Genomic DNA, 25291 nt, shown 5'->3' with positions numbered 1-25291 from the left:
TACGCATGTCTTTCCAAGTTTATACACATTTCCTTCTTTCTTATTGTTTTCCTTTTTAGATTCAATTAATTAAACACCATTTATGCCCAGATATGAATTTTAGGAAAAAACAACAAGGGATAAGAGAAATAATGATGTCCAACATTTTTTTTTTTATACAAGCGATAATGGGAAAGAGTGATTAGAACACATGACCTTTGGTGTAGGGATAATTGCTTTTAACCACTTGAGTTATAAGCTCGTTGCCAACATTACGAGAAAGAGGTAAGGGTTGTTTTTCAACATGATTTCTTTTTCTTATTTTAGTTCAATTTAAAAACCTTCCTTTTCTCATTTCGAAACACATGTTAGCTAAAAAAAAAATATGTGAAAACCTTTCTATATGAACAAAATTCAAGTTTTTCATTAGTTCAAGAGGTTTGCTACTTACAATAAACTTTGTTATGGTAAATGGAGAGACTCAAGGTAGCCTTATTTGAGCTCCTATATTGGGTATAATAGTGAATCTCCCAATTTCTTTTTTAATTAGCATACCATCTCGTTGCCTTGGTATAGTTTTTCCACGTAACCTACATGTCAGTTCAACGAGTTAAAATTGTCAACATCATCAAATAAAAACCCCGTCCAATTGGTGCATATTTGTGGGTTGTGTAAGAACCAATTATTTTACTCAATTTTTTCAAAGAATTTCTGGGTTGTGTAAGAACAATTCTAGTGATTGAATTTGTGTTTGTTTCTATGAGGACAATGGTAGTAGAAGACGAGTAAGATAGAGATGGAGAAGATAATGATGTCTCTTTAAGAGAAAGATATTGAAAAGAAAAAAAAATTGGAATAAGAGAGCGGCTACAAGATGTTAAACACACGTTAGGTTTAGGATTTATTTTTTAATTTTTTTTTTGAGGCGTTTGGGTTTTGTGTGATGTGTCAACATTATAGCCTCTTAGATGAAATTTTAACGAGATGACGTGTGTAGAAGAAAATTCAAATAAATCATGGCAGAGAATATCCAAGCAGATGAGTGATTTTAGATTACTAAGGTAGTATAGCTACATGGTAGATCTTGTACACATGATAATATAAGTGGATATTTATTGATACTATTCCCTAAAATAGGGAAAAATAAATCTTGTATCCACTATATTATAGACGTGTACAAGATGTACCATGTGGCTATACTATTATAATATTTTATAGTTTCTCAAAACAGAGGATCTGTATCCTTGCTAAAGATACATCGGTGGACACCACATGCTAAGGAAGCATAGTTAGAGCATTTCTAGTGGGGAGCCTAGTTTAGGCAAAAGGCCCCCTAGGCTCCCAAAACCCATTCCAGCGGTGAAACCTAGCCCTGCGAGGAGGTGAGGTCCACCAAGCCCAGGCGAGCCCAAAGGCAAGACTTGCCTGAGCTACTGCCTAGACAAACTGATCTTATTACCATGGCAATAAGTGGAAATGAATCAAAAAAATTACTAAAACAGACGCTATTTCTATGAACAGTAACTACCTTTGCATTTCCTTACTTTTACCTTGAAAAATAGGTGGAACTGCTTTACCCGAACCCAGATCCCCCTTAAAGACCAGCCAGAGAGTACCCAAAGCGGGCAGGCGGGAGACTAAAATTTAGGTTAAGTTTGGTTTTTAGCCTTACGTGGGGTGCGTTCGATGTTGCCCTCTTTTTGTTTTTTTTTTTTTTCAAGTAGATGGACGGAATTACCCCCCTGGAACCATTCATTGTGGATTTGTAGGTATTGGCTTGGAATTCAATGAGGTCGCTGTCAGCGTGCCAGTATGGCAGACAGGGGTCGCTGACCATTCAGATTTCTCCTATTGATTTGGCTGCCTGATTTTCTTGGATTTTTGCTTAGGGGTATATTCGAAAAAGGTTCATGTCTTGACAATTTTTAATATCTTTTGCTAAATCCATCGATATGTGAGCTTGTTGTATTACATGGAAACATATAAAACTACTGCATAATATTTGACCCAAAAAAAACCTACTGCATAATATGGCTTTTGATATTCGACCAAGAAAAATAAAATTCGCATTTGATAAGTTTTTGTGTAAAAATAATTCCGAATAATTTCAATACATATATTTTTTTGAAAACCGATCGATATTACAATATCAGATTTTTTATTTGCTAACCAAGCAAATTCAAAGGAAATTTGACAGAGAAAGTAGCCCATGTTAGTCGATTGTATTTGTGATGACATCATTGTTACCTATTCGATTGGTTTAATTGTAAGTTCTATCATGTCTTGAATCTCAAATACTAATCTTGATAAGATATTGTGAATAATGATCTTCTTTTCCTACTCGGCACTTTATCTTTATCTCTGGATGGGGTGAGTTTTTTGTTATAAGTGTGTTTTTGCCGATAGGGAAGGGACCTTATTTATAAATAGCACCACATTCTCCACCCTTTCAAGAATCCCTCATCACTCATCTCATATCCTCTCATTCCTCTTATAATCTGTAGAAAATATATTGTGTACTTTTAAACTAGCCAGAGATATGTGTCTTTGTTGTGGAGTTTTGGACCGTCTTTTTTATGCATATAGGTTTGAGTTATACAACGATTCAGTTGGGTTGTTGCACCGATTCGTGGGGTTTGCCAGACTGCAGTGGGCTTGAAACTCCTTAAAGAGAGTGAGAGTTCCCAACATGTATTGGCCGCTAAATTTGGACTAAACCTAAAAATCCTACAAACTCTTTGTATCTTGCGTTTTCATTATATGACATCAAATTCACAATTTGACCCAACACACAAATAGTTGGTATTTGAAAATTTTATTATAACAAACTATATCAAAATTTAAATTATCTCATAGGCTTGCCACCTTGAGCAAGTGTACAAGTGTTACACCCACAATCACTAACCGACTCACGTTCATGACACTAAAAATAACAAAAATTAAAAATTAAAAACAGTTACCAAATAACTTTTTAAGAATTTTCAATTTTTTTTTATTTGAAAACCGAAAACAGCTACCAGTATTTTATAACTAAAAAGTGGAAATTGAAATAGTTATGAAACAGGTCAGCTTCTAAAAAGCACATATATTTGTATTTCCTTGACTATGAAAATTTTATGATCACCTATAATACAAGCTCTAAATTTGTGAAATGAAAATAAAACATAAAGAATGCAAAGAGATGTATGAACAGTCAGTGAAGTTTTCTCATGTGATCTACTCATAGGCGAATGTAGGGAGAGAAGACAAATTACAAAATCCCAATTTTGAAAATTGAAAAATTGTTGTTTATTTAGGGAAAACTATTCGCATGGCATTAGATTCCATTAATTTAAGGGAAAACTACATCACATGAATTATATGTCTTGTTGTAATTTTTCACTTGAAAAGAAATTTAATCAATTTGCCACCTCAATTAAATTTATTAAAATTTTGTTGCAACGTACCACCTGCCACTAAATTTATCTATTTTTAGTGCAAAAAGTTATATGTGCTTCACATGAAATAAACTGAAATTTTTAAAAAAGTACTCAAATAGGTAGGGTGACTTTTTTAACCAACTATTCCATTTTCCAATCCAAAGAGAAGAAAGAGAGAAGAAAGGAACGAAAAAGAAAATAGAAGTTGCTAACTCGAAATCAAATTCTGAAAGATTTAAAGAAAGTGAATATCGATATTTTGAATGTCAAACTATCAATAAAAAGGGTCACATGCATATGGCGTGCAACTTTATATAAAAAGAGTAAGCAAAATTAGATTTTGAGTAACACATTATTATAGTGAACATTTATTGGATGGCCTTTGTGATCTACGATTTCAATTTTGGTCAGAATGTCTTGATTTTTCCTATTTTGTCACTATATTTGCTTTTGTAAGCAATTATGGTCACTGTGACAAATAATTAAATAGAATCCAAATGTTCACTTTCAGAAAAAAAAAAATGATTTGTTTGTTTTCCAGGAAAATGTTGTTTAGAATTGGAGGGCTTTCTAAGACTAATTTTAATTTTCGTGTTTACTTGATTGAGAAATTGATTCTCAAAGAATTTTCAGGGGATTTCCTTTTCTTACAATATTTAGATATGGGACTTCTGGTTGCGGCAAGCGATCCATGACTAAGGTTATAGCCACTCAACGCGTGACAATTGGCCAGTCTGAGTAAGTTTGTTGCTCGGCCAATCACGATACAAACAAGTTCATAAGTTTATTATCCTTAAATGGATATAGAAAAGAAAAGAAAACTATTGACCAAAAAAGAGAAAAGAAAATACAAGTAGAAACAAAGGGCCCGTTTTGTATTCAACTTGAATTCAATTTTAAACTCAAAACAGAATTTGAGTCTAAAACAAAGAAAACCTGTTTGGTAGTCCTATTTTTAAAAACTCAAACTCAAAAAAAAAAAAAAAACCAATTATTAAAAACAAAAGTTTTTTTCTAACAATCATAAGTTCTCAAATTTTTAAGATTTGAAAATAGTTTTCAAGTTGCATACCAAACAAGTTTTTGAATCTTAAAAATAGATTTAACAACTACTTATTGTTAAGAAAAATAAATTTTTTTAAATTCTCTATTTGAATAAGATGCCAAACACTTCCCAAAGTACTGAGAGTCGTTGGGTCACTTCCTACTTTTAGGACGGTGACATTGGGAGTAATGAACAAGTCGGAAAATGAAGGCATATGTGAGGGTAGCTGAAAAGGATATTTTCGTCTTCTTCGCAAGCATTAACACCTCTTCTTTAAAAAATCCAGGTGCCTTTCGGCAATTACGTACAAATAAGTTCTTATCCTTTTAGCCTTATAAAAAAAAAAAAAACAGTCAAGCCAACTTTATACTATATATTGATGTGGAGCACTCGATAAATGCAATTTTTTTGGGTCACCCTCAACAAATGTAATTTAGGACTACATTTTCCTTTCTAAATAACTAAATGCCTCTTTTTTAAAATGAGTGTTTTTATAAGCTAAATTAACCTTACATATAAACCTATTGAAAACTCAACGGTTCATTGATAACAGAAAAAATACACGGGAGACATAATGAGTCTTACCCCTCAAATAACACTTATATAAATTGCGCCATTCAAGTCTTCACATCATTAAAATAACTAATTATTGATTTATTATCTATATTATCAACAAATTCTCTTTCAATATGAAGTAGTATACAATTAGCAAGAAACTCATCACCTATCTTATTCCGAAGTTGATTTTTAATAAGTCTCATACATGAAAATGCTCATTTTGTTGTTGTTGTAGACACAGAAAGAGTTAGCACCAAACGAATCAATCTATCAATAAGAAGTATGTTTATGCTAATTTTATTCTTTTTATTTATTTGTTGGTCAGCCTAGTCCTAATAGGATTAGTTAATAATATTTTATTTAGGTGGTTAGCCTAGTTATAATGGGATTAATTAATAATATTTTATTTAGGTGACCTAGGCTAGAATATTAATTTAGTATATAAAAAAACAAGTTGCCTGGGCTTTAGCCCAGGTTAGCATGTTAGTAGGTACATGCCTGCTCTCAGTTCTGAAGCACAAGCTCAATCAAGGGGAGGAGGAAGAAATGTTATTGCCCCTCATTCCTCCCGTCTCCTATTGTCTTACATTTTACTTTGAGTTAGTGCATGAGACCCTTATCAATTATTTATCACTCACTTATAAAGTTGAGCATTGCAAACACTTATGTACGAACTTGAGGTGAGTGTTGGCATGAGTTGTAAATATTGAGTTGCAAATTTCGTACCTATTTTGTACAGGTGACCTATTTGAGTGTATATTTTCCTCCATAAGAAGAAGAAGATATCAGAAAGGTAACATATGCGGGTGTAATTAGGACTTGTTTTGGCAAGTTTTCTTGTAAGGCCACAGAATCAGTGATTTTGAGGTACCCTGTCTCTGATTCCATATGCGATATTTCTTAAATCACTTTAGACATGGAAGCAAAATAATAACAAAGCTTATCTACAAAGTGAGGGAATATGAAGTGGTGAGTTCGGAAAACAATAAAAACTGCATGGCCAGGCCCATAGCCTTTCCCGACAGGGTTTCCCATTTAAACTTGCATAAGATGAAATTGGGCTTGGCTTTGGGTTTAGGCCTTGGGGTCAAAGACCTACTTGAAATTAAAACTCCCAACATATAAATATTTCTGCATTTGATGTTAGATGCTGCCAATCCTTCTGATCATGGTATTATATAAGTTTATAATCCCCAGATATTAATTCTATATTTGATTGGTTGGTCAAACATATTTAAGTTTGTGCAAACATATTTAATTACCTATATGTTCAACTTATTTATCTTTTAACTTTCATGTATTAAATTGCAGACTTTAGTTACATGAAATCAGTGTACAATGCCACTGATCTGCCACCAGAATAAGAATACGACTACATAGTAGTAGGAAGGAGCGCAGCAGGCTGCCCTTTGGCTGCAATTTATCAGAAAAATACTCAGTGCTGGTCCTAGAAAGAGGCAATGTTCCTGAAGCATATCCAAATGTCTTGCATGACAAGGGCATATTTGCTAATCTATATCAAGAAGATCATGGTGACACACCAGCCCACAGGTTCACTTCAGAAGACGCTATTCCAAATGTGAGAGGCAGTGTCTTGGGAGGGACAAGCATGATCAACTCTGGCTTCTACTCTAGAGCTGAAGAGGAGATTTTTCGATAATCGGGTGTCAGATTGGGACATGGATTTGGTTGAAAAGGCATATCAGTGGGTTGAAGAAACAGGTTTTCCATTAAGATTTGGAAGCTAATTGGCAATCTCTTGTGAAAGATGCTCTGTTGGATGCTGGTCTTGGTCCAGACAACGGATTTAGTTTAGAACACATGTACTGGGAACCAAAGTCGGATGGAGCTGTGGAATCGCTTAACAAGGGAGACCCTGAGAACTTGCATGTTCCTGTTCATGCCACTGCAGAGAGAATCATCTTCTCTTCCAATGCTTCAAGTATGTTATGAATATTGCATTCACGTAATATATAGTCCTGGCTAACAAAACAATGACATCTGTCGAAATTCAGTCACTTGTTTTTACTTTTAAACACATGTCATTTTTTAATTAGACTGTTTTACAACTCAACACTACTATGTCACAACAAGAGCACTTGATTGTGGAATCTATTGGTAGATTCCACTTGTATCTCGTATCTATTAGTAATGTGGTATATAATGTGACGCATCAATACGGTCTACTTTACTCACTGCTTTACTAAAAAAATATTACCCTCTTTGATGCTACTTAAATCACATTAGTGAACACTGTTAATTAAATACTTTTCTACTAATGAACGTGGGTTTTACCATATGTTTCCTACCTCTATTAATCTTTTATCCAATGTTTCATGCCTTCAAATTCTAAATTGCTCTATTTCTCAAGGGCTTGTATACTCTGCACAGGTCTATCTGCAATTGGAGTCATATTTAGAGATTCTGAAAGAAAGTATCATAAGAGCATCTCCAACCGATGTGTCAAAAGTGCCACATAGACATTTAACGGTTAGAAATAACATCTCACATCACTCCAACCGATGTGTCAAAGCTGATATGGAATGAAGGCTGGAGGTTGAGATGTTATTTTTGACATCCCAAAAGCAAGATGTCAAATGAATATTTTATTATTTTTAAAGATAGTTGGTTGTTACTTTCATTTATTATTTTCGTTTTATATATTTTTTTCTTCTTTATCTTAAATGATTTGACTGTTACAATAATTATTTATTTGACATATCGGGTGGAGTGTAAAACTATGTAAATGTTAAATTGCCACATCAGCCATCAAATTTAAATTTGATGTTTGATATTTGACATCTCCCTTGGAGATACTCTAAGAGATTTGTACGCAATAAGGGAGAGGTTATACTAAGTGCAGGGGCAATTGGAACTCCACAACTTCTACTCAGTGGAGTTGGTCCAACTGGATCCCTTTCATCACGTCAAATCTTAATAATCCACCCCAAAACTTATGTGGGAAAATTTATGATTGATGAACACGAAACAACATCAATCTTGTGCTTCCATTTCCACTAAAACCAACATATCCACAGGTCACTGCAATTGCAAACGAGTTCTACATAGAGTCATTCTCTAACACCACACCTTTCCATTTAATTTCACTCCATCATTGATCAACTTTCTTCTCCAAACTGCTTCACCTATCGAATTAGGTGTGGCAACCATTGCTGTCAAAGTCCCTAGACCCCTATCTAATGGTTCTCTTTGGCTATCATTGTCTAAGGATGCAAGAGCCAATCCAAATGTCGCCTTCAACTACTTTGCACATTTTGCGGACATTAGCCACATACTGGCATTACTATGGCGGAAGCCTTGTGGGAAAGGTGGTAGTTTTCAAGTCATTGGGATCAATGCACTTCGCGTTGTCGATGGATCCACTTTCATTTTCTCACTGGGGACCAACCCTGAAACCACCCGTTATGATGTTAGGCTGGTATGTAATCAATTGTACTTCAAGTTTAGCCGCATAAAAGTTCTACAATGAGTTTTATACATGGTTATGCTTGTTTTGTTTGGGATGAGTACTTTTACATCCTTTCAAAAAAAAAAAAATTTCACTTCATGTTGCGGCTTTGCGTAGGTGTGTTGGCCTAAGAAACTGCAAGACAAAAACTGTAAGCACATTCAGATGAACATATAACCACAGCTTGTTGTACGACTACACTATGTAATTTATCTTTCCTGTATGACTACACTATGTAACATGTTCAGCTGGAGTAACTTTTGAGTATGAAAGTGACATTGCCACACACGTTGTTATTAATCCATCTGTTATAATATGGGTGAACGACAAAATTGATATGTTATGGACCTATATATACCAATAAATATGAGTGGAATTGTACACCACGGGGTGGTCTGTGACCCTCATGCCTGAAAATTACTCGTCTTGCTCGCCAAAAAACACAACAGTACCAAGTGTCTTGTGTGGGAGCAAATATCTATACCCAATAATACAACGTCACGTGGGTAGTAGGATGTCCACATAGAATAAATTGCCCCTGATTAGGGGTGGGAGAAAGTGGAAGACATCTTATCATGCATGATTTAGAAGCAGTTAATATCATTGCTCGGAGCTGACAGAGGTTGCTACCTCTGCCATAATATGCCATAATAATAAGAAGTGTGCGTCCACTTGATACCACTTGGTACGGGAAGGCCCAACAAGGCCTCTAACCAAGCAAGGGCTTGCAAAGAAGCTAGCCAAACAAGGGCCCATGCACCTTCCACGCCTTAGGCAAGGCCTGCAAATGGCTCAAAGGGCTAAGCCTAGCAAGACTTATCCATGGGCACGCAAATTCCAAAGATCTCATTATTAATTACGACAACAATAATTAAGGAGATCATACTCACTCACTTTGAGTAAATATTTCACATGTCCCAAGTCAAACGACTAATTAATCATGACATGTAAATCAACGTGGTCTCAACACCCTCAATCAATGCTCAACACGCAGCCTATCATGGCCGTAAATCAACCAACGTAACTTTGCCTTTTGGAGAAGGTAACTATTCATTGAGGTCAGAAACTCTATTTTTCTCTTTATTGTTATCTAATTTGGGCATTAGAGGCTCTTTGACTCACACCACACCGGTGTGTTCAAATACTTACACTATCTTCTTCTTAGTTTCAGAGTACAAAGGTCTTTCTAGATCATCAGAGAAATTCCCATATCTAATATTTGTAGTTCATATATGACAATAAGTCATGCACAATGGTGCATTTTATGCAAATGAAATAAATTTTTTTGTCAATATAAAAGGTGTTTGTCCTAAATTTTAAAGAGGGAGGGGGAAATCAAATTTCGTACGTCTCCTAACACTGAGAAAACAATATCACCAGACAAATATAAAAATTGAGTTAGGTGATGAGAATGTTGGAGGAAGTCTAGGGTAGTTATGGACAACCAACACCCAAACTTTTTGTTAAGCAATACTACTAATAAAAAAGGTTAACAGACAAAGAAACTTTCATTGGACTTTTACGGTACATTTTTCTGATGATCATTATTGGATAAAATCTAGGAGAAGAGGGAGCGGATAAAATAAATTTTGGATAATTTGAATTTGTTAAAGAATTATGGTAATTTTGGCACCGAGGAGAAAGGACTATGATACATATATTTTCTCCTAATAACCAGTTGAACCCATAAAGGATCTACTAGTATAGTGGTTTGGAGTAATTTCTCCCCATGAAAGTTCCTTGGTTCGAGTTCTAGCATCAGTGTAGTATGTTAGTTTAGTATGTTATTATCCCTCTCAATAGAAAAAGTCTTTAAAAAAAAAAAAAAAAAAAAAAAAAACCCCAGTTGAACCCACCAATATTGTCGAAAGAAAAGGAAGAAGAGACAAGTCTTAAATTTGGTAGTCTTGAGCAATCTCTTCTAAATATTGTGAAAGATCCAAATATCGTTAGAACAAAAGGCACTCAAGGAAGCCAGGTTGGAATGCGCAAGCATCAACAATGTCATTTGTGTCGTGGATATGGACACACAAAGCGTACTTGCTCTCAAAGAAACTTGCATCCAAGTAGAAGTGTAGTTGTGAATATGCCTTTAGTTAGTTAAAGCTATCAGTATAGTAATCAGAATGGGATGTCGCTGGACATTAGCTATAGTTATGCCAGTGAAATGGTTTCTTAGTCCACAACCAACTATGTGGTTGATTTGTCCGATTCTGATGCTTTTTCTACTAGGAACCCAATTGGTTCTACCCCCAACAGTGACGATGAGTTCACATTCGACAATGGTGAACCTATTTCTCTCTCTACTGGTTTAACCCAAAACAATTGTAGTTTTGGAACTTGGTTTACATGTAACAATGAACAAGAAATGTAGGTTTAATGATGGACTAGATGCTTTAATATATGGTTCATTTCTTATGTGTACTTTAATATATTATTGGGTTTTGTGGTTTTTGTTGGGAATCAGTTTGACAACTTCTACGTGGTGCTTCAATGGAAATTGTATATATTTCTATTTGCACACAGTCGGTTAGCGTTTCCATTGAAAACATGCAATTGCACGCATTCGGTCAGCGTTTGGATTTACATACTTCTATTTGAAGTGGTCAGCGTTTGCATCACAAACATGCAATTACACAACGGTGTTCTTAGACAAGAGTGTTCGTGCACAAATGAAAATAAGGCAAAATGGTACATATTTTCTTTTTAATGGCAAAATTGGACATATTTTTCAAAGAGATATACTATAAATCGTGAGGCGCATTTATCCAAAATACATAGTATCTCAAACGATAATGGGCAATTATGCGAAATACATAGTATCACATATTGTCATGTAATGCGAATAACATTCCAAAATATCTCCAATTTCCTAAACCATAATTTGGTTAACCCTAATTTCTTAAATAGCCATAATTAAGTAGTTACTTACTTTTCTTTCCCTTCGTGCTAGGTAAAGCACCCCGTTCATTAGCTTTGTGTTTATGCTCTGTGGAGTTTGGATCTTCATCTTCATTCTGTTCTTCCCACATACAGTGAAACATCGACATATATGAATAACCAATTTTATTGAATAGTCGTTTGCACACATGCGGTCATAGTTTGCATTACAAACATGCAATTGCATGATGGTGATGCAATTCCAAACCACCTGTGTGCAATTAGGAAAAAAAAGGCAAAATTTTATGTATTATAAATCGTATGGGGCAATAAGAATAAAAAAACTTACATGTACTGCATTATCATCTTGTACTTCTTCACCAATCGTTGTAGTGGCAATTGTTGTCCTTGTGGTTTTCTTCCATCTTTCCTATTACAATATTGATGTTCGTTATTGGTCTCTTATTACAATTATATTAGTCTCATATATATATATATATATATATATATAAATCAATTGGATATCGAAGCTGAATTGACTCACATTCTCTGGGCGTAGTCGCATGATCTCTATGCTTGCTTCCAAGGAAGTTGAAAATAGTAGGGTATTCAACCCAGCATTGAGCTCTAATATCTCGATTGCAAGTTCAGCAGTCACCTATACTAAGGCACATGCAATTAGCAAAATCACCATTGGAAGCCATGATTTTAGAATAAATGATGCAGTGGAAACTACTTACATGCGTTACTGTAACACCCCGACCCAAATTTAATTATCCATTTAAATTATTTAATTAATTTAAATATGAAATTACAATTTTGCCCCAGGAGTAGGGGTAATTTGGTCACTTTTTAATCTGAAAGGATTTTTGGAAAATGAGTGGCACCATTACATAGATCGTATATGAGATGAGTCCGTAGACACGTAGTAGGCTCAAATTGGAGTTGTAACAAAGAAGTTACGATCAAGAGAAGCATAGTGGCATAATCATAAATATTTCAAAAAAGGTTTTAATAAAAATCTGGGCTATTCATAGCAATGGTCCCTCAACTATACTCGAAGTTACATTTTGGTCACTCAACTCAAATATTAGTTGCAAAGGTCACTCAATTGGGTGTTGTATTGCACCATTAGTCCATACCATCAAGTCTGTGACTTTTTATGTTTAAAATGATAACGTGACAAATATCTTTTAGATTATTGATGGGCAAATGTGACTTTTCAATTAGGATTATTTGTAGAAATGATTCCTCAACTATACTCGGAGTTACATTTTGGTCACTCAACTCCAAAAAATAGTTACAGAGGTCACTTAATTAGGTGTTGTGTTGCACCATTAGTCCCTACCGTTAGAGAAACTTGACGGTATGGACTAATGGTGCAACACAACACCCAATTGAGTGACCTCTGCAACTAATATTTGAGTTAAGTGATCAAAATGTAACTCCGAGTATAGTTGAGGGATCATTGCTACAAATAATTCTCATTTTTTTCTTTCCCTCTCTCTCCCTCCCCAAGCGTCCTCATTCCCTTCTTGCGATGTAATAGCCGGCCAATTCTTTGGTTGGCAACCACCTTATCCTACCACCATTTGTAGCGGGATCGATACCAAAATGACCGGACCGCCTTCCTCTCTCTATCCCGAACCACATCCAATGAAGCCAATGGCCATGGTAGCCGGAAAATGCAGAAATAGGCCGAATTTTACATAAAACTTCCGTCATCATTTTCAATGATTCCAGCCACCAAATTTGTCGATCCATGTATGCTTTCTCATCCTTTTAATGTCTTCTAGCTACTAGTTATGTTGTTTAGGATTGATTTCTACGTTTGGTGACCGATTAAGTGATTAAAGTTTTGGCCTATTTCGGCCCTTGATTCCGACCATCTCCTGCCACTTTTTAGGGTTGGTCCAAGAACAAAAGTTGCTCCACCCAATGTCCTGATCATGTAGGTATCGGTCTTGACCGACTGTTTTGAGATTTTTCCAATCACTGGAATTTCTGTAGACACCCACGCTGCCTGCACGTGGGAACTGTTTGGGTGTCCCTCTTGGGTCTAAAATGTTCCTCATGTCTTCCTGAGCATGACGATATGCTCAGATTTGAATTTGATTGTCATATGATCATAGATCGAATATCATATATTAGGCGTTATCTTGGTTCGATATGTTCGGGCCGTTGGATCGACTTCATTTTAATATATGTTGATCTAGGCATCCCTATGATCGTGTAGGGATTTGCGGATCGTGAATCAGAGCCCCGGATGTTCCAATTCAATAACTTAAAGTTTGCGTTAAATGATATCCGTCCGATCGTGCGATTGCGAGAGATCCGACCGTTCGATTTGGATCAAACTTGCAGGACGTGTATTATAAACCTTGTTGAACCCATAGGAATTGTCGGATCGTAAATCGGAGGTCATGAGCCCCACAGGCCCGGTTGACCAAGTTTGGGCAGTTTGACCCCTCGGTTGGCCATGAGTTTTCCAAGGTAGTTTCACCCTTTGAGAAGTACTAGAACGACTTATTAACGAGTCTTTGAATGTTATTTGAGTTATGTTCACTATGTTGGGATTTTGTGATTGTTTTATATTATCGTATGAAATTCTTGGATTATTAGTTTGATAATTGAAGTTATGGAAGGGATGAGTATGTGATACTTGATCGATGGGTTATGAAAGCTAGTCTTGGGTCTCAGCTATGATTATTAGTAAATAAATGGATGTTTGCTTTTAAGTGTACTTCGTTCTTCTAATATGAAATTTCTTGCATAATGAGTTTTGAATTGAAATTGATTTAATATGGGTTAATGAGGATATGAGATCTCTAAAGGTTATTATTTATCATTAATTAATATTATTATGATTATTATTAAAGGATATGGATTGGGTGGTATTGGATTATTTACGAAAGTCTATTGTTTTAATTATGAAAATATAGTATTTTATGGAAGTTAAGTGTAAACAAGTTTTGATTACTATTTGAATTATTTTTGGGGTCTTTTTAGAATATTTGCTTGAGAGTTTATTTTCGATATTGTGAATAAATATTTGGGAAAAATTGAATTAAGGATTGGAATATTATTTTTATAATATATATAAATATATATATATGAGGTTATGAAAAACGGGCTATCGGTTCGGTCTTGGCTTTTATCTTGCAACAGGAGACTTTCCATTTATATTTTGTTATTATTAATATTATTATGGTTACTATTATTATAAGTGCCATTAATATTGTTTATAAAGGATTATGGTGACTTTGCATAAGATACGGTGTTTTGGATTTTATTATCTTATCTTAGGGGATTTTCAGAGATCGTATATTCCTAGGTATATGAGTGGTGTTTTGAATATTAATAAAATCGAAATGTTTTACTCAGGTTTGGTGTTTGCTTAATTATTATTTTATTGGTTTTTAGCAAGGAAGTATGGGTAGTATTATATATATATATATATATATATATATAGGTTAGATGGAAATGATTTGTTTGGGAGTGGGTATTTCAGTATGGCTTAATTATTTTGAATATGGATTATATGTGTTGAGGAATTGTTTTTCACTCTATGATTTAATAACTAGGTAAGAGATTAATATAATATGGGGTACTTTATTGTTTGGTTATGTGAATATGGGATTACACCATGCTAAGTACCCTCCCTTAGTTATGGTACCCACACGTGGCATTGGAATATCCGGCGTGTGGGCATATATGGTTATGTTATAAGCTTATCACACATGGCGTTGGATTATTTGGCATATGATAAAGCAGTTTGCGCACATGGAACATGGTTTGGTTGGGCCACACGTAGCTTTGGATTTTCTAGCGTGTGGGTCCATTGAGACACTGGTTACTTTACCACACATGACATTGGATTTTTCCGGCATCTGGTAAATGATCCGTACACTTGGGCTACTGTTACTTGACTATGCGTGGTGTTGGACTCTCCTGCGCGTAGTAAAGTAACAGGGAGAGGAAAATGGAATTATTATACTATGTCGGGAAAAGAGAAATGTTTAGAGAGGATTATGTTTGGTATAGTGTGATTTAAATTAAAGGGAAAAGATAATTCCATAATTAACTTATTAGTAATACTAAAAATGATTTTATGTTATCTGAAACGCGATTTGTGAAATAAAAACTACGTGCTACTTGATCTCTCACCAAGGAGTACGTAGGTAGCCTGGTCTCAACTAGGTGCAGCCGCAAAATAAACTATATTTAAAAGGTTTGACCGATTCTGAGTATGTGAATGGATTTTGATGTGGTTATTGGATTTGAATCCTATTTATTATTAATGTTGGGTTCGGTTTTGATTATGTTGGTATGCCTGAAGCCCGATTTAAACTCGAGCGAGATTAAATGCTTGTTTATTTCTAAGTTATCACTTAAATGGATCTTAATAAATAGTGGATGTGGTTCTGACAGGTCTGAGATCCATTTTGAAATAAACGATTAATTTTAGGTTCAAGTATATTATATAACGGGCCCAAGGCCCTTAGAACTGCTGGTGATAGTTCATGGTTGGTAGTTGTTGCAGCTGAAAATTGGTGGAAAGTATTATATTGCCTTTCTGCAGGTTGAAGATTTGATAAGTTATTTTATGTTGATTACCGTGGTAGTCGTAAAATTATTTGAGTTCATTAATTGCATTGTTAATGTGTTGTTAGACTTAGGAGCATGGCTAGTGATTCTGCCTTGATTTATTTATAAGATGGAAGCCTATTATGTAAACTATGTATTATTGCATTGTGTGTACTGCAGTTTCTTGTTGCATTTTTTACTGCACTGCAGTTTCTTGTTTCTTTTTCCTTTTGTTGCATCCTATTCTAAGATTATATGACAGTTTAGATGTGTAACAAATCTTTTCTCATATCCCATAACTAGAAATATTTTCAAACATCTAGAAGAATTAAGATACATATTGTCTTGTGTTAACAAAAGACAAATCACTAGAGACGATTAATGAGACAGTTTCTGTGGTGTAGGAGTTTTGTGATGTATTTTGCTCAATATTCATTCATGAAATTCTTGTCTACTCTTTTTGGAATGGGCTGTCCTTGTGCTATTTAATCCATGTAGAACATGACGAACATGCCACAATCCAACCTACGAATGAATATGAGATTAGTTTTTTTATTTTGAATGATTTCAAACTATAATGAATAGTTGAGTATGAACAATTCTTACAAAGATAAACTTTGTTGAGCATATTCAATGTCATCCTCAAATGGAAACTGATATGGACTCTGCAGAATCCAATTGAGAGTAAGTTCTTCATTTGGGGACATCTCTTCGGTTACAAGTGTAGGGGGCTCTTGCCTTTGCTTCACAAGTTTTGGTATTTTTCTACTTTCTAAGAGCACTTGTGCTTTAGGTCTCATGTATTATCTTCAACAATATTAACCTGTTTAAAGAAGAAAAAAAAAAGGAAAAAAAAAGAGTAATTAGTGCATTGCATATTATAATTTTGGTCTGAAATTAGGCAGTAGGTATAATACAGAAACTGCATTGCAGTTTGTGTTTGTGTTTGTGCTAAGAAATTAAGACAAATTCATTCCACTTACAATATGATGAGCAATGTCAATGCACCTTTCTTGTTTTCTTGTTCCCAATGACTTAAGCGGATTGTAGTGTCTCCACTTTTGTTCTAGTTTGTGAAATGTGAGGATGGTAAAGTGGAACTCGGAGCTTGAAATGATCGGGAAGAAAAGCACATTGCATTTCCCGAGTTTTTCCAACAATGGTTCATACATGACCCTATGCCAAGCTGGCTCTACAAAGTTTTACATGTAAGATGCAAGCATTGAATTGCAATTTGTTAATATATATTTTTCAAAAACTGTAGTGCAATGTCTGTTTAATCAATTTTGAATTTTGAAAATAATTCTTACCCAAGTCTTGAAAATAATTCTTACCCAAGTCCATGTAAACATGTATTGTGGAATTTATGTAATTAAAAATTGTAATTCAAAAATGAAATAATTGTTCTTTTGGAAAAGGGATATTACCCAGGTTGAGTACTTAAGTAGTATTCTTGAATTTTGTCCCGGTCCTCTTTTGGAATTTTTTGCCAAACCTTCCTTTCCCCCCCATCCTAGTGCTTTCTTAGGAACATCAAGTGTTGGAGCATCTTGCTTCTTCTCTTCTTTCTTTTGTTGTTGCTTCTTCTCTTCTTCTTTTTCTTTTTGTTTCTTCTCTTCTTATTTCTTCTTTCTTTTCTTCTTCTCTATTTTCTTCTTTGTCTTCAACTGGTTGTGTTGGTTGTGTTGTAAGCAGATCCCACTCTATTTCAAAGATTGTTGGGTTCGAGAACATGCCTTAAATTTCTGCCTTGTTCTTCATTTTCTTGGCACTTGTCTCCGGCTCAATATGAGATTCCTTGCCTTCCAATTTTGTAATCCTCCTTTTCAAATTTTGTATTTCGTGAAGCAGAATTGTAGATTCCACTGCCATAGTAGCAGCCACACATTCTTCATGTGATTTCTCTTTGTGTGTTGCTAACTCTTTTTCCAGTTCGTTTGATCTTTTTTCTGTTTGGATAAATATATCCCACAATTCCATCATTTTCTTCTCACTGTCTTTATTTATTTCATCCTTCCACAGTTTTAATCTTTCTGGGCAAACGAAGCTAGGATCTTGATGTTGGCGGTAGTTGATTTCAGCTATCATGGACTTCACCAAGAGGTCTTGAATTGCAGCAGGTTCTTTTCCAATTGCAATCTCAAACCTTTTCTTTTTTCTAATCTCTTTTAATTCTGGAGTTTGATCATCATCATCAGGTTTTCCTTGTTCTGCTGCTACTTCATCTGCTTCTCCTTGTCCTCCTTTATCATCTTTGTTTTCTTTTTTCTGCAAATTGAATGGAAACAAATTAGAAACTGCATTGGATAAAACAAAAATTGCATTGTAGAAAACAGAAACTGCAATGCATAATTCACTGTTTAGAGATTCTGATTACCTTATCAACAAGGTCTCCCTCTTCTCTAGTAGTTTTTCGCTTTTTATATGTTTTCAAAATACTCTGTACAATAAGAATGATTTAGAAACTGCATTGGATAAAATGCAAATTGCATTGCAGAAACGGACATTGCATTTTATTTCGAATACAAAAAAAACGCAATGCATAAGCCACTGTGTACATATTATAATTACCTTGTCAACAGGGTCTCTCTCTTCTCTGAGAGTTTTTTGTTTTGTAGGGGTTTTGAAAATACCCTATACAATGAGAATGATTTAGCATGGATTCACATTCAAGATACATTAAAATAGAGCATGCAATAAATTGCATACCTCTATGTCGTTTAAGTCCTTTATTTGGTTGAATCTTGTGTGGAGTTCCACAAGACTCCATTTAAGAATTGCAGGAGTTTCTTTCTCCTTGTCAAGGATTGGTTGTATGATATTTGTCCTCTCACACAATAGAAACTGCAAAGTTAAAAAACAAGATATATCATAAATTAGGTTGGAAACTGCAATGCAGTTTCTGTTTATGCACTGTAGTAAATGGAAATTGCATTGCAGTAAATAGAAACTTCATTGCATAAAACTCAAAATTCATTGCATAAGCCACTGTTTACTTACTAATATTAGGACAGTGCAACCCGAAACACCTCCTATAAAGGCTTTTCCTCCCTTCTTTGCTTTTGCCTTCGTGATTAAAGAGTCATTTATATAGGTTGAGACAGCTCTTGCCCACGAAAAGTTTGAAAGTGTGTCTAGAGTCACACAGTGCTCAACAATTTTCCAATGCAAAGTGGATGAAGAGTTGGCAAAAAGGAATGTCATGCAGAGGATAATCAAGATTAGACTGACCACATCCTTGTCGTAGTCAACAACCTCCTTTTCCTCTTTGTCTTCCCCTTCTTCTTGTTCTTCTTGTTCTTCAGCTTTTTTTTTTCCCTTTCCTATGTCCGTTTTCTTCTTTTGCTTTGCCTTGGCCTTTTCTTTCTTCGATTGGTTTGCCAATGCAATTGTCTTTTGTAATTCTTTTTCTACCACGCATTTTGATGGTTTTGACTTTTCTCCAAAGTGCCTTGTTCTGAAGGTAGCAGTATATCTATCATTGCCAAGTTTGATGATTTTCCTTCGTTTGGCGATCCTAGAATATCGATCGCATTGGTGTGATCCGGAATGATTTGGTGCCGAATTTAAAGGACTTTGTATCTGGATCAAACTTCTTGAGCAGCTTTACTAAGTCGAGGTCCGACTTATTCATGTTATTCATGTCAATTCTTTGGTTGTAAAACAACTCAATCAAGTTCCAGAAAGGCGTTTTCTTGAGCAGCTTTTTCTGTCTTTCATTGAGCTTGTCTTTAACGTCTGTAATGATGTTATTGAAAGCATTGACATTGCACCGAAACTGGACATAGTCCGGGTGCTTCGCTTTCCTATCATAGTTTGGCTTTGATTTTCTCTTTTGATCCATTATTTTGATTCTCGGCTTTTGTTGGCTTTGAGCTTCATTCTTTTGTGGGGACATTTCTTGTGCCATTTGTGATCTGAAACAAGAAGGGATGAACATACTATTGGGACAAGTAGAGATAAACCACAAGGAAGAAATATAAATAGTTGAGCAGAAAATAGAAATAGAAACTGCAATACAATTTGTGGTTCATTGCATTGCATTAACAGAAACTACAATGCAGTTTCTATTTTGTGCAATGCAGTTTGTAGTTCATTGCATTGCATTAATGGAAATTGCAGAAAAAAGAAATACTTGATGCTCTTCCTCTTTTAAAAGGAGCAATCCAAAACACAAAACATCAAATATAATAGAAATATAATAGGAGCCATCCAAAACACAAAATATAATAGAAAATATACATCAACTTGACATGAAATGGAAAGATCCATAAAGTCAAAACAAGAACTACAAACTAAACAGGAAAATGTAGGGCAATTTTCGTTTTCTTCAGTGCAGAAAACAGATATATTTGATGCTTTTTCTCTTTCTTTGGTGATTTTTTGGTTTTGAAACCAAAACCAAAACCCAAAACCTAAACTACATTGTAGAATGAAGAATGAACAATATGTAAAATCTCTAAAATCCTTAATCCCTATAAACAAAGGCAAAACCTAAACCAAGAGTAGTTGTGAATCCAAAGAGTCATCCATTTTTCCAAAGAGAGCATGCATAATGAACAGTAGCTAAAATGTCTAAAATCCTTAATCCCTAAAATCGAAGGCAAATTTGTGTTAGATCGTTGATTTTCTTACGGTTTTTTTTCAAAGAGAATGAGAATCGGCTTCGATCATTGGTGTTAAATCACTGTTGGTGGTTTTTGATCGTGGTTTACCGTGGAACAATCGTCGCTGAACAGCCTCTGAGTTTTTGGGAATAGTGTGAAACTGTGGAAAGGCGGTTTCTAGAGGTGTAGGTCGCGTGAATGGGTTAGCGTTCAATTTGAGTAGATGTCATTTCGGGTTAAGTTTTTGGTGTTTTGATGTTGTTTTGCTGATCCATATATAGCTGTAAGTTTTGGTTTAAAATTAAAATTTGAAATTTGAAAATAATGGGATAATGACATATTTTGTAATTTAGATGGTCTTTAATTATATTATGGTAAAAGTAGGTACTATATTTAGTAAAATCCATTTTAATAAAATATTTAGTAACTTGTGACCCAATCCGTTGCCATCTCTCACCTTAGTGTCTGACTTTGCACTACACACTTGCCCAATTTTAAACCACTCCTTTTTCCTGTCAATCATTTTTTAAATCCAAAAATCATCCTAATATTAATCAACCCAATTTATGTTTTTTAGATACATGTATCTATAACTTACATGAAATGGAAAAACGCATCTTGGCCAACTCTTGCATGCTCTAAATTACTCTCGCCCTTGTGCTTTTCTTTCACTTGAACACTTTTTTCAGCATCCATAACCTGCACAAATCAAGTTCACAACACAATCATGCAATTATCTCTAGTGACGAGAATCTCAATACTAATCCAAATCCCAATAAACCATAAACACGACAAATTACTACACATTACTCATTTGAAATACTTTACACTCCATCACAAAATAAAAACACAACTACATACTGCAATTGCATACAGTGAGCTGGATTTGCACACGAGATATTAATAATTGCACATAGCGATATGCAATTGCATGACACTATTTCAAATGGCATGAACCCATTAATAGCTCCATTACAACCTTGCACAAATAACGTAGACAACCCGCTCATGCATTTCGCTGTGGGGACGGGAATCACAATCCTTCCAATTCCCAATCCCAATCTCAATCAATCCTAAACATTACACATTCCAAACACTTCATACTCCATCACAAAATATCCAAAATTTAATATTCAAAAACACAATCAAACCTGCCTATCACTAAATCACCTTACTTTCTTAATTAAAAAATAAATCTACATACTGCAATTGCAGCAATTGCATACAATGAGCTGGATTTTCACACAGGCATGAATGTGAGAAACCCAGTTAACCTCACGACATTTTGAAGTTACCCATGACTCGCCCCAAGTAATGACCACAATATTTCAATTAACTAAACCTAAAAATAGTTGCTACTTACCTTCAGAACAAGCGAAGACCAGAGGCTTCCACGAGAGGGTGTACGGACGGCAGACGAGGGGAGTGCCGACAAACCAGGACAGGGGGTCCAATTATCAACCCCAAATGCTAAACTCTAAGTTACTGGAAAGCGAAAATAGAGCAGCTCGTTAAGTGCATATCTTTAATTTCATTTATAGCCACATCGTTCAAAATTCACACAAAAGAAAAATAAATTCAACATAACCATCAATTACACATAATGAAAATCAACACACGAACTTACCTTAGATGGAGGAACAGCTAGAGAAACGAAGTGTGTTTGTGGGTTTCGGCTGAAATCTGCTCTTCAGATGGAGAAGACGAAGTGGGGGGAGCTTTATTTCAGGCTGTGGAAATCTGCGCAGCTGTGAAATAGAGCTGTGGCTGTGGAAAGCTGCGGAGGAGGGGATTGAGGAAAGGGAATATGGGTCTAGGTTTTGGAGGCCCTTGAATTTGTTTCCTTATTTTAACCGGTTAACCAAAACAACCGGTTTCAGTTGTTTTTTTTTCAAAAGCCCACGTGACTGGCATGTTGCAGCCGCTGCACCATTGTTGTTTAAAATACGGCTGCATTACATTCTGCAACATCCTTCTTCAAAGTCAATGCCAGCTGGCAGTTTGGCCCATAATCTTTAAAATTAAAGAAAAATAATTTCAAAGTTTCGAATCCTTGTCATCAAGTTAGTTTTATTTTTATTTTTATTTGAAGATACTGATATATAAGCACAAGATGGGTACATTGAGTGCCATGCCAAAAAAATACTGGTAAACTTTATAAAGGGCCCATTCTATAATAATTTGTAACTCTAAGGTGGATTTGTATTAATATTTTGAGAAATTTGCATAAATATTACCTGAATTTTCAATTTTTATCTTTAATTATGTAAAGGGTAATGCTAGCAACCTTCTTCTTTGACCTTTTCTCTTTTCCTTATACGTGTCATTTTCTTTACACTTAAAACAATGTCATTTATACAACAAACAACCTAGCTTTTGTTTTTCTTATTTACCCTTATTTGATGTATTGACTTTACTTTAATTTATTAATTTTTTTTTACAGCTTTCTTAATAACTTCTAACAAATTATTATATTAATTTATTAAATATTAAAATTTAAAATTTAAAAATTTAAAATTTAAAATTAAAAAAAAAAACCTATCTCAAGCCGTCCCCACCTTCTTCCTCAAAGCCCAGCACCTCCATCTTCCCCACCATCTCCTTAGCACCACCCATCTCCACCTCACCCTCTCCTCACCACCTCCCCGTACTCTCTTCCTTCTCTCTCCCTCTTTTTCTCTCTTCCCCCAATCTCTCTTCAAACAAAACCAAGCCCCTGCAAGTTTTGGCTACAGTAAGAAGACCTCAAGGCCACGGCAAGCATTGGCCATTATACTAAATTTGGGTTTGAGGACCATTACCAAGCACCAACAACAGCAGCCCAACCCAAATTTAAAAATCTCACCTTAAAGTTGCAAACTTTAATATGAGAAATAAACAAAATGATTTTGATGGATTTTGATTTTGATTTTAATTTTTTTGTGGGAGATGTCATGTTGTTTTAGGTGTGAAGGTCTAGCTCTCTCAAAATGATAATAGAGGGTTGGATTTGGGGCTGCAAGTCTGTGATTATTCGAAGAGAGAGAGAATTGGAAAAAAATTTGAATGAATTGAAGTAAACATTAAAGTCAATACAAAAATAAGGGTAAATATGGAAAACAAAAAGTAGGTTGTTTGATGTAAAGAAAATGACACATGTCATGAGGAAAATGGAGAAGGTCTAAATGAGAAGGTTAGAGAGAAGGTTGTTAGCATTCCCCTTACCTAAATTATATAAAGTGTTGCAATTCATCATATACGCCTAACTCCGTTAAAATTTATGTTAAGTTTCAGGGATTTTTCATCAATTCACTATAGAGAATAATCGTCCTCCTAAGAATCCAACCTGAATGCATCAAATTAACATATCTACAAGGAATTTCAAGTAACACTGCAGTTCCACTATTGGGATCAACAACCACACATGTCCATGCATCTCTGTGGTTGCCAAGCAGCACAAGCACATGAGGAAATGAATAAAATACATATATACTGCCCAAAAACTACAACCATTAGGCTACTCTGATCCACACTCCAAAAAATGCAGGCAAGAGACTTAGTTAAGCAAATTCTCCTGTTGTCAACACCCATAAAATGATATGCAAAATAGATACCGTCAACGGAACACATTTGGGGGTGTTAGCCAAAGGCCCTCCAATGTCTAAGTCAGTAAAATGGTCTCGGGAAGATGCATAAATAATTGAAAGGATAAAGCTTTCTCTACGGGAAGAGAGATAGTTAAAAAGTATTTGCCAAAGGTCTTCCGATCCCTAAACCTTTCACCAATAATTAAAGAGTATTTGCTTTTGGTAGGAGAAGGATCGTTCTATTTCATGAATTTCTCTAAGAGTAATTTGGGGTAGGAGAAGCGGGAAGGACACGATGAAGGAGAAGAAGACATTGAGACTTCTTTTTTATTTATTTCTATTTTAGTAAATTTAGGTTTTAGCTACAAAAAAACTTTTACTTTTAGAAAAAAGCCAAAATTTTTCCAAAAAAGACAGAAAAACCTCTCAACTTTCAAACCAAAGACATGCAAATGTAAGAGATTCCTTATGTTAACTTCTCTTAATTTCAGTTATCAAAACCTTAATTCAAGATAAGGGTATAATACGAAAGAGAAAGAACAAAAATGAACAAAAATGATTAAAAAGTATTAAAAAACAAAGGGAGGGTAAGTGGACAAAAATGAAATGGGAAAAATCAGCTCCCTTTTTTATTTATTTTTATTTATTTATATGGAAGTCATGATTCTAAAGTTTTTTTACTGTGCAATTCTAAAGTAAATTAACCAGTTGATATATTTTGTATTCAAATGTTTAACCTGAGAGGTTGTCTCCTACTTGTGGTAATATGAGCTATAATTTAGACGTGGGCCAGCAAGTTTCGATATATTTATTAAAAAGTGGTGGAAATCGACAAGACTCTCCCAGCCACCAAAGGCAAATGAGGGCTTACAAATAACAAGCTTCATTTCAGCACATACATATCATTTGCCTTGGCAATGAAAGATTTGTTGGTTTAAGCTCTGGGATAATTTGGGCTTTTTGGTTAACAAGCAAGTCCCAAGCTTTTGTTTTTGGTGGATGCGCAAGTTCACCTTATTTTACTCTCACCATTTGCTAAAATGAGTTTAACGAGTTGGCAAGATTCATGCTCTCAGTTACTCTTCTTTTCTCCTTGAAGTGTTGGTGTACTTGTGATTGAAATTGAATTAAAATTTATTTTTGGTTCATTGATCGATGTTTGGATCAAGTTAATTTGGTTA

General features: G+C 34.9%; 1 protein-coding gene, 1 long non-coding RNA gene and 2 pseudogenes across 6 annotated transcripts; 1 reads left to right on the top strand and 3 right to left on the bottom strand.

Moving 5' to 3' along the window:
• The first annotated feature begins 6141 nt into the window (after positions 1 to 6141).
• LOC103323405 ((R)-mandelonitrile lyase 2-like) lies at positions 6142 to 8734 on the top strand (annotated as a pseudogene).
• A 2529-nt stretch (positions 8735 to 11263) lies between these two features.
• On the bottom strand, positions 11264 to 12591 carry LOC148920083 (uncharacterized). Its single transcript, XR_016124684.1, has 3 exons — positions 11895 to 12591; positions 11700 to 11780; positions 11264 to 11487 (listed from the first exon to the last, which is right to left on the bottom strand). It is a non-coding gene; the product is annotated as an uncharacterized LOC148920083 (long non-coding RNA).
• A 3614-nt stretch (positions 12592 to 16205) lies between these two features.
• Positions 16206 to 19635, bottom strand: LOC103323322 (uncharacterized). Of its 4 annotated transcripts, none has more exons than XM_016792398.2 (7): positions 18938 to 19635; positions 18647 to 18781; positions 18509 to 18571; positions 18315 to 18377; positions 16921 to 18205; positions 16544 to 16760; positions 16206 to 16462 (listed from the first exon to the last, which is right to left on the bottom strand). In XM_016792398.2, exons 1-5 carry the CDS (start codon positions 19139 to 19141, stop codon positions 17675 to 17677), a joined length of 996 nt encoding a protein of 331 aa, XP_016647884.2. In that variant the 5' UTR covers positions 19142 to 19635; the 3' UTR covers positions 16206 to 16462; positions 16544 to 16760; positions 16921 to 17674. The 4 variants fall into 4 exon arrangements, with proteins under 4 accessions (XP_016647884.2, XP_088902777.1, XP_088902778.1 ...); XM_089046651.1 differs by having other exon boundaries at positions 16544 to 17129; positions 17365 to 18205; XM_089046652.1 differs by having other exon boundaries at positions 17365 to 18205.
• On the bottom strand, positions 19239 to 22358 carry LOC148920082 (uncharacterized; annotated as a pseudogene). The gene is made up of 4 exons (XR_016124362.1): positions 22172 to 22358; positions 21908 to 22029; positions 21143 to 21243; positions 19239 to 19854 (listed from the first exon to the last, which is right to left on the bottom strand). The product of XR_016124362.1 is annotated as an uncharacterized LOC148920082 (transcript).
• Between the last annotated feature and the right edge of the window lie 2933 nt (positions 22359 to 25291).

This window comes from Prunus mume, linkage group LG2 (genome assembly GCF_029339155.1).
Source record: "Prunus mume cultivar Tortuosa linkage group LG2, ASM2933915v1, whole genome shotgun sequence".
In the NCBI taxonomy this organism is placed as follows: domain Eukaryota; kingdom Viridiplantae; phylum Streptophyta; class Magnoliopsida; order Rosales; family Rosaceae; genus Prunus; species Prunus mume.
This window is presented reverse-complemented; position numbering and strand designations above follow the sequence as displayed.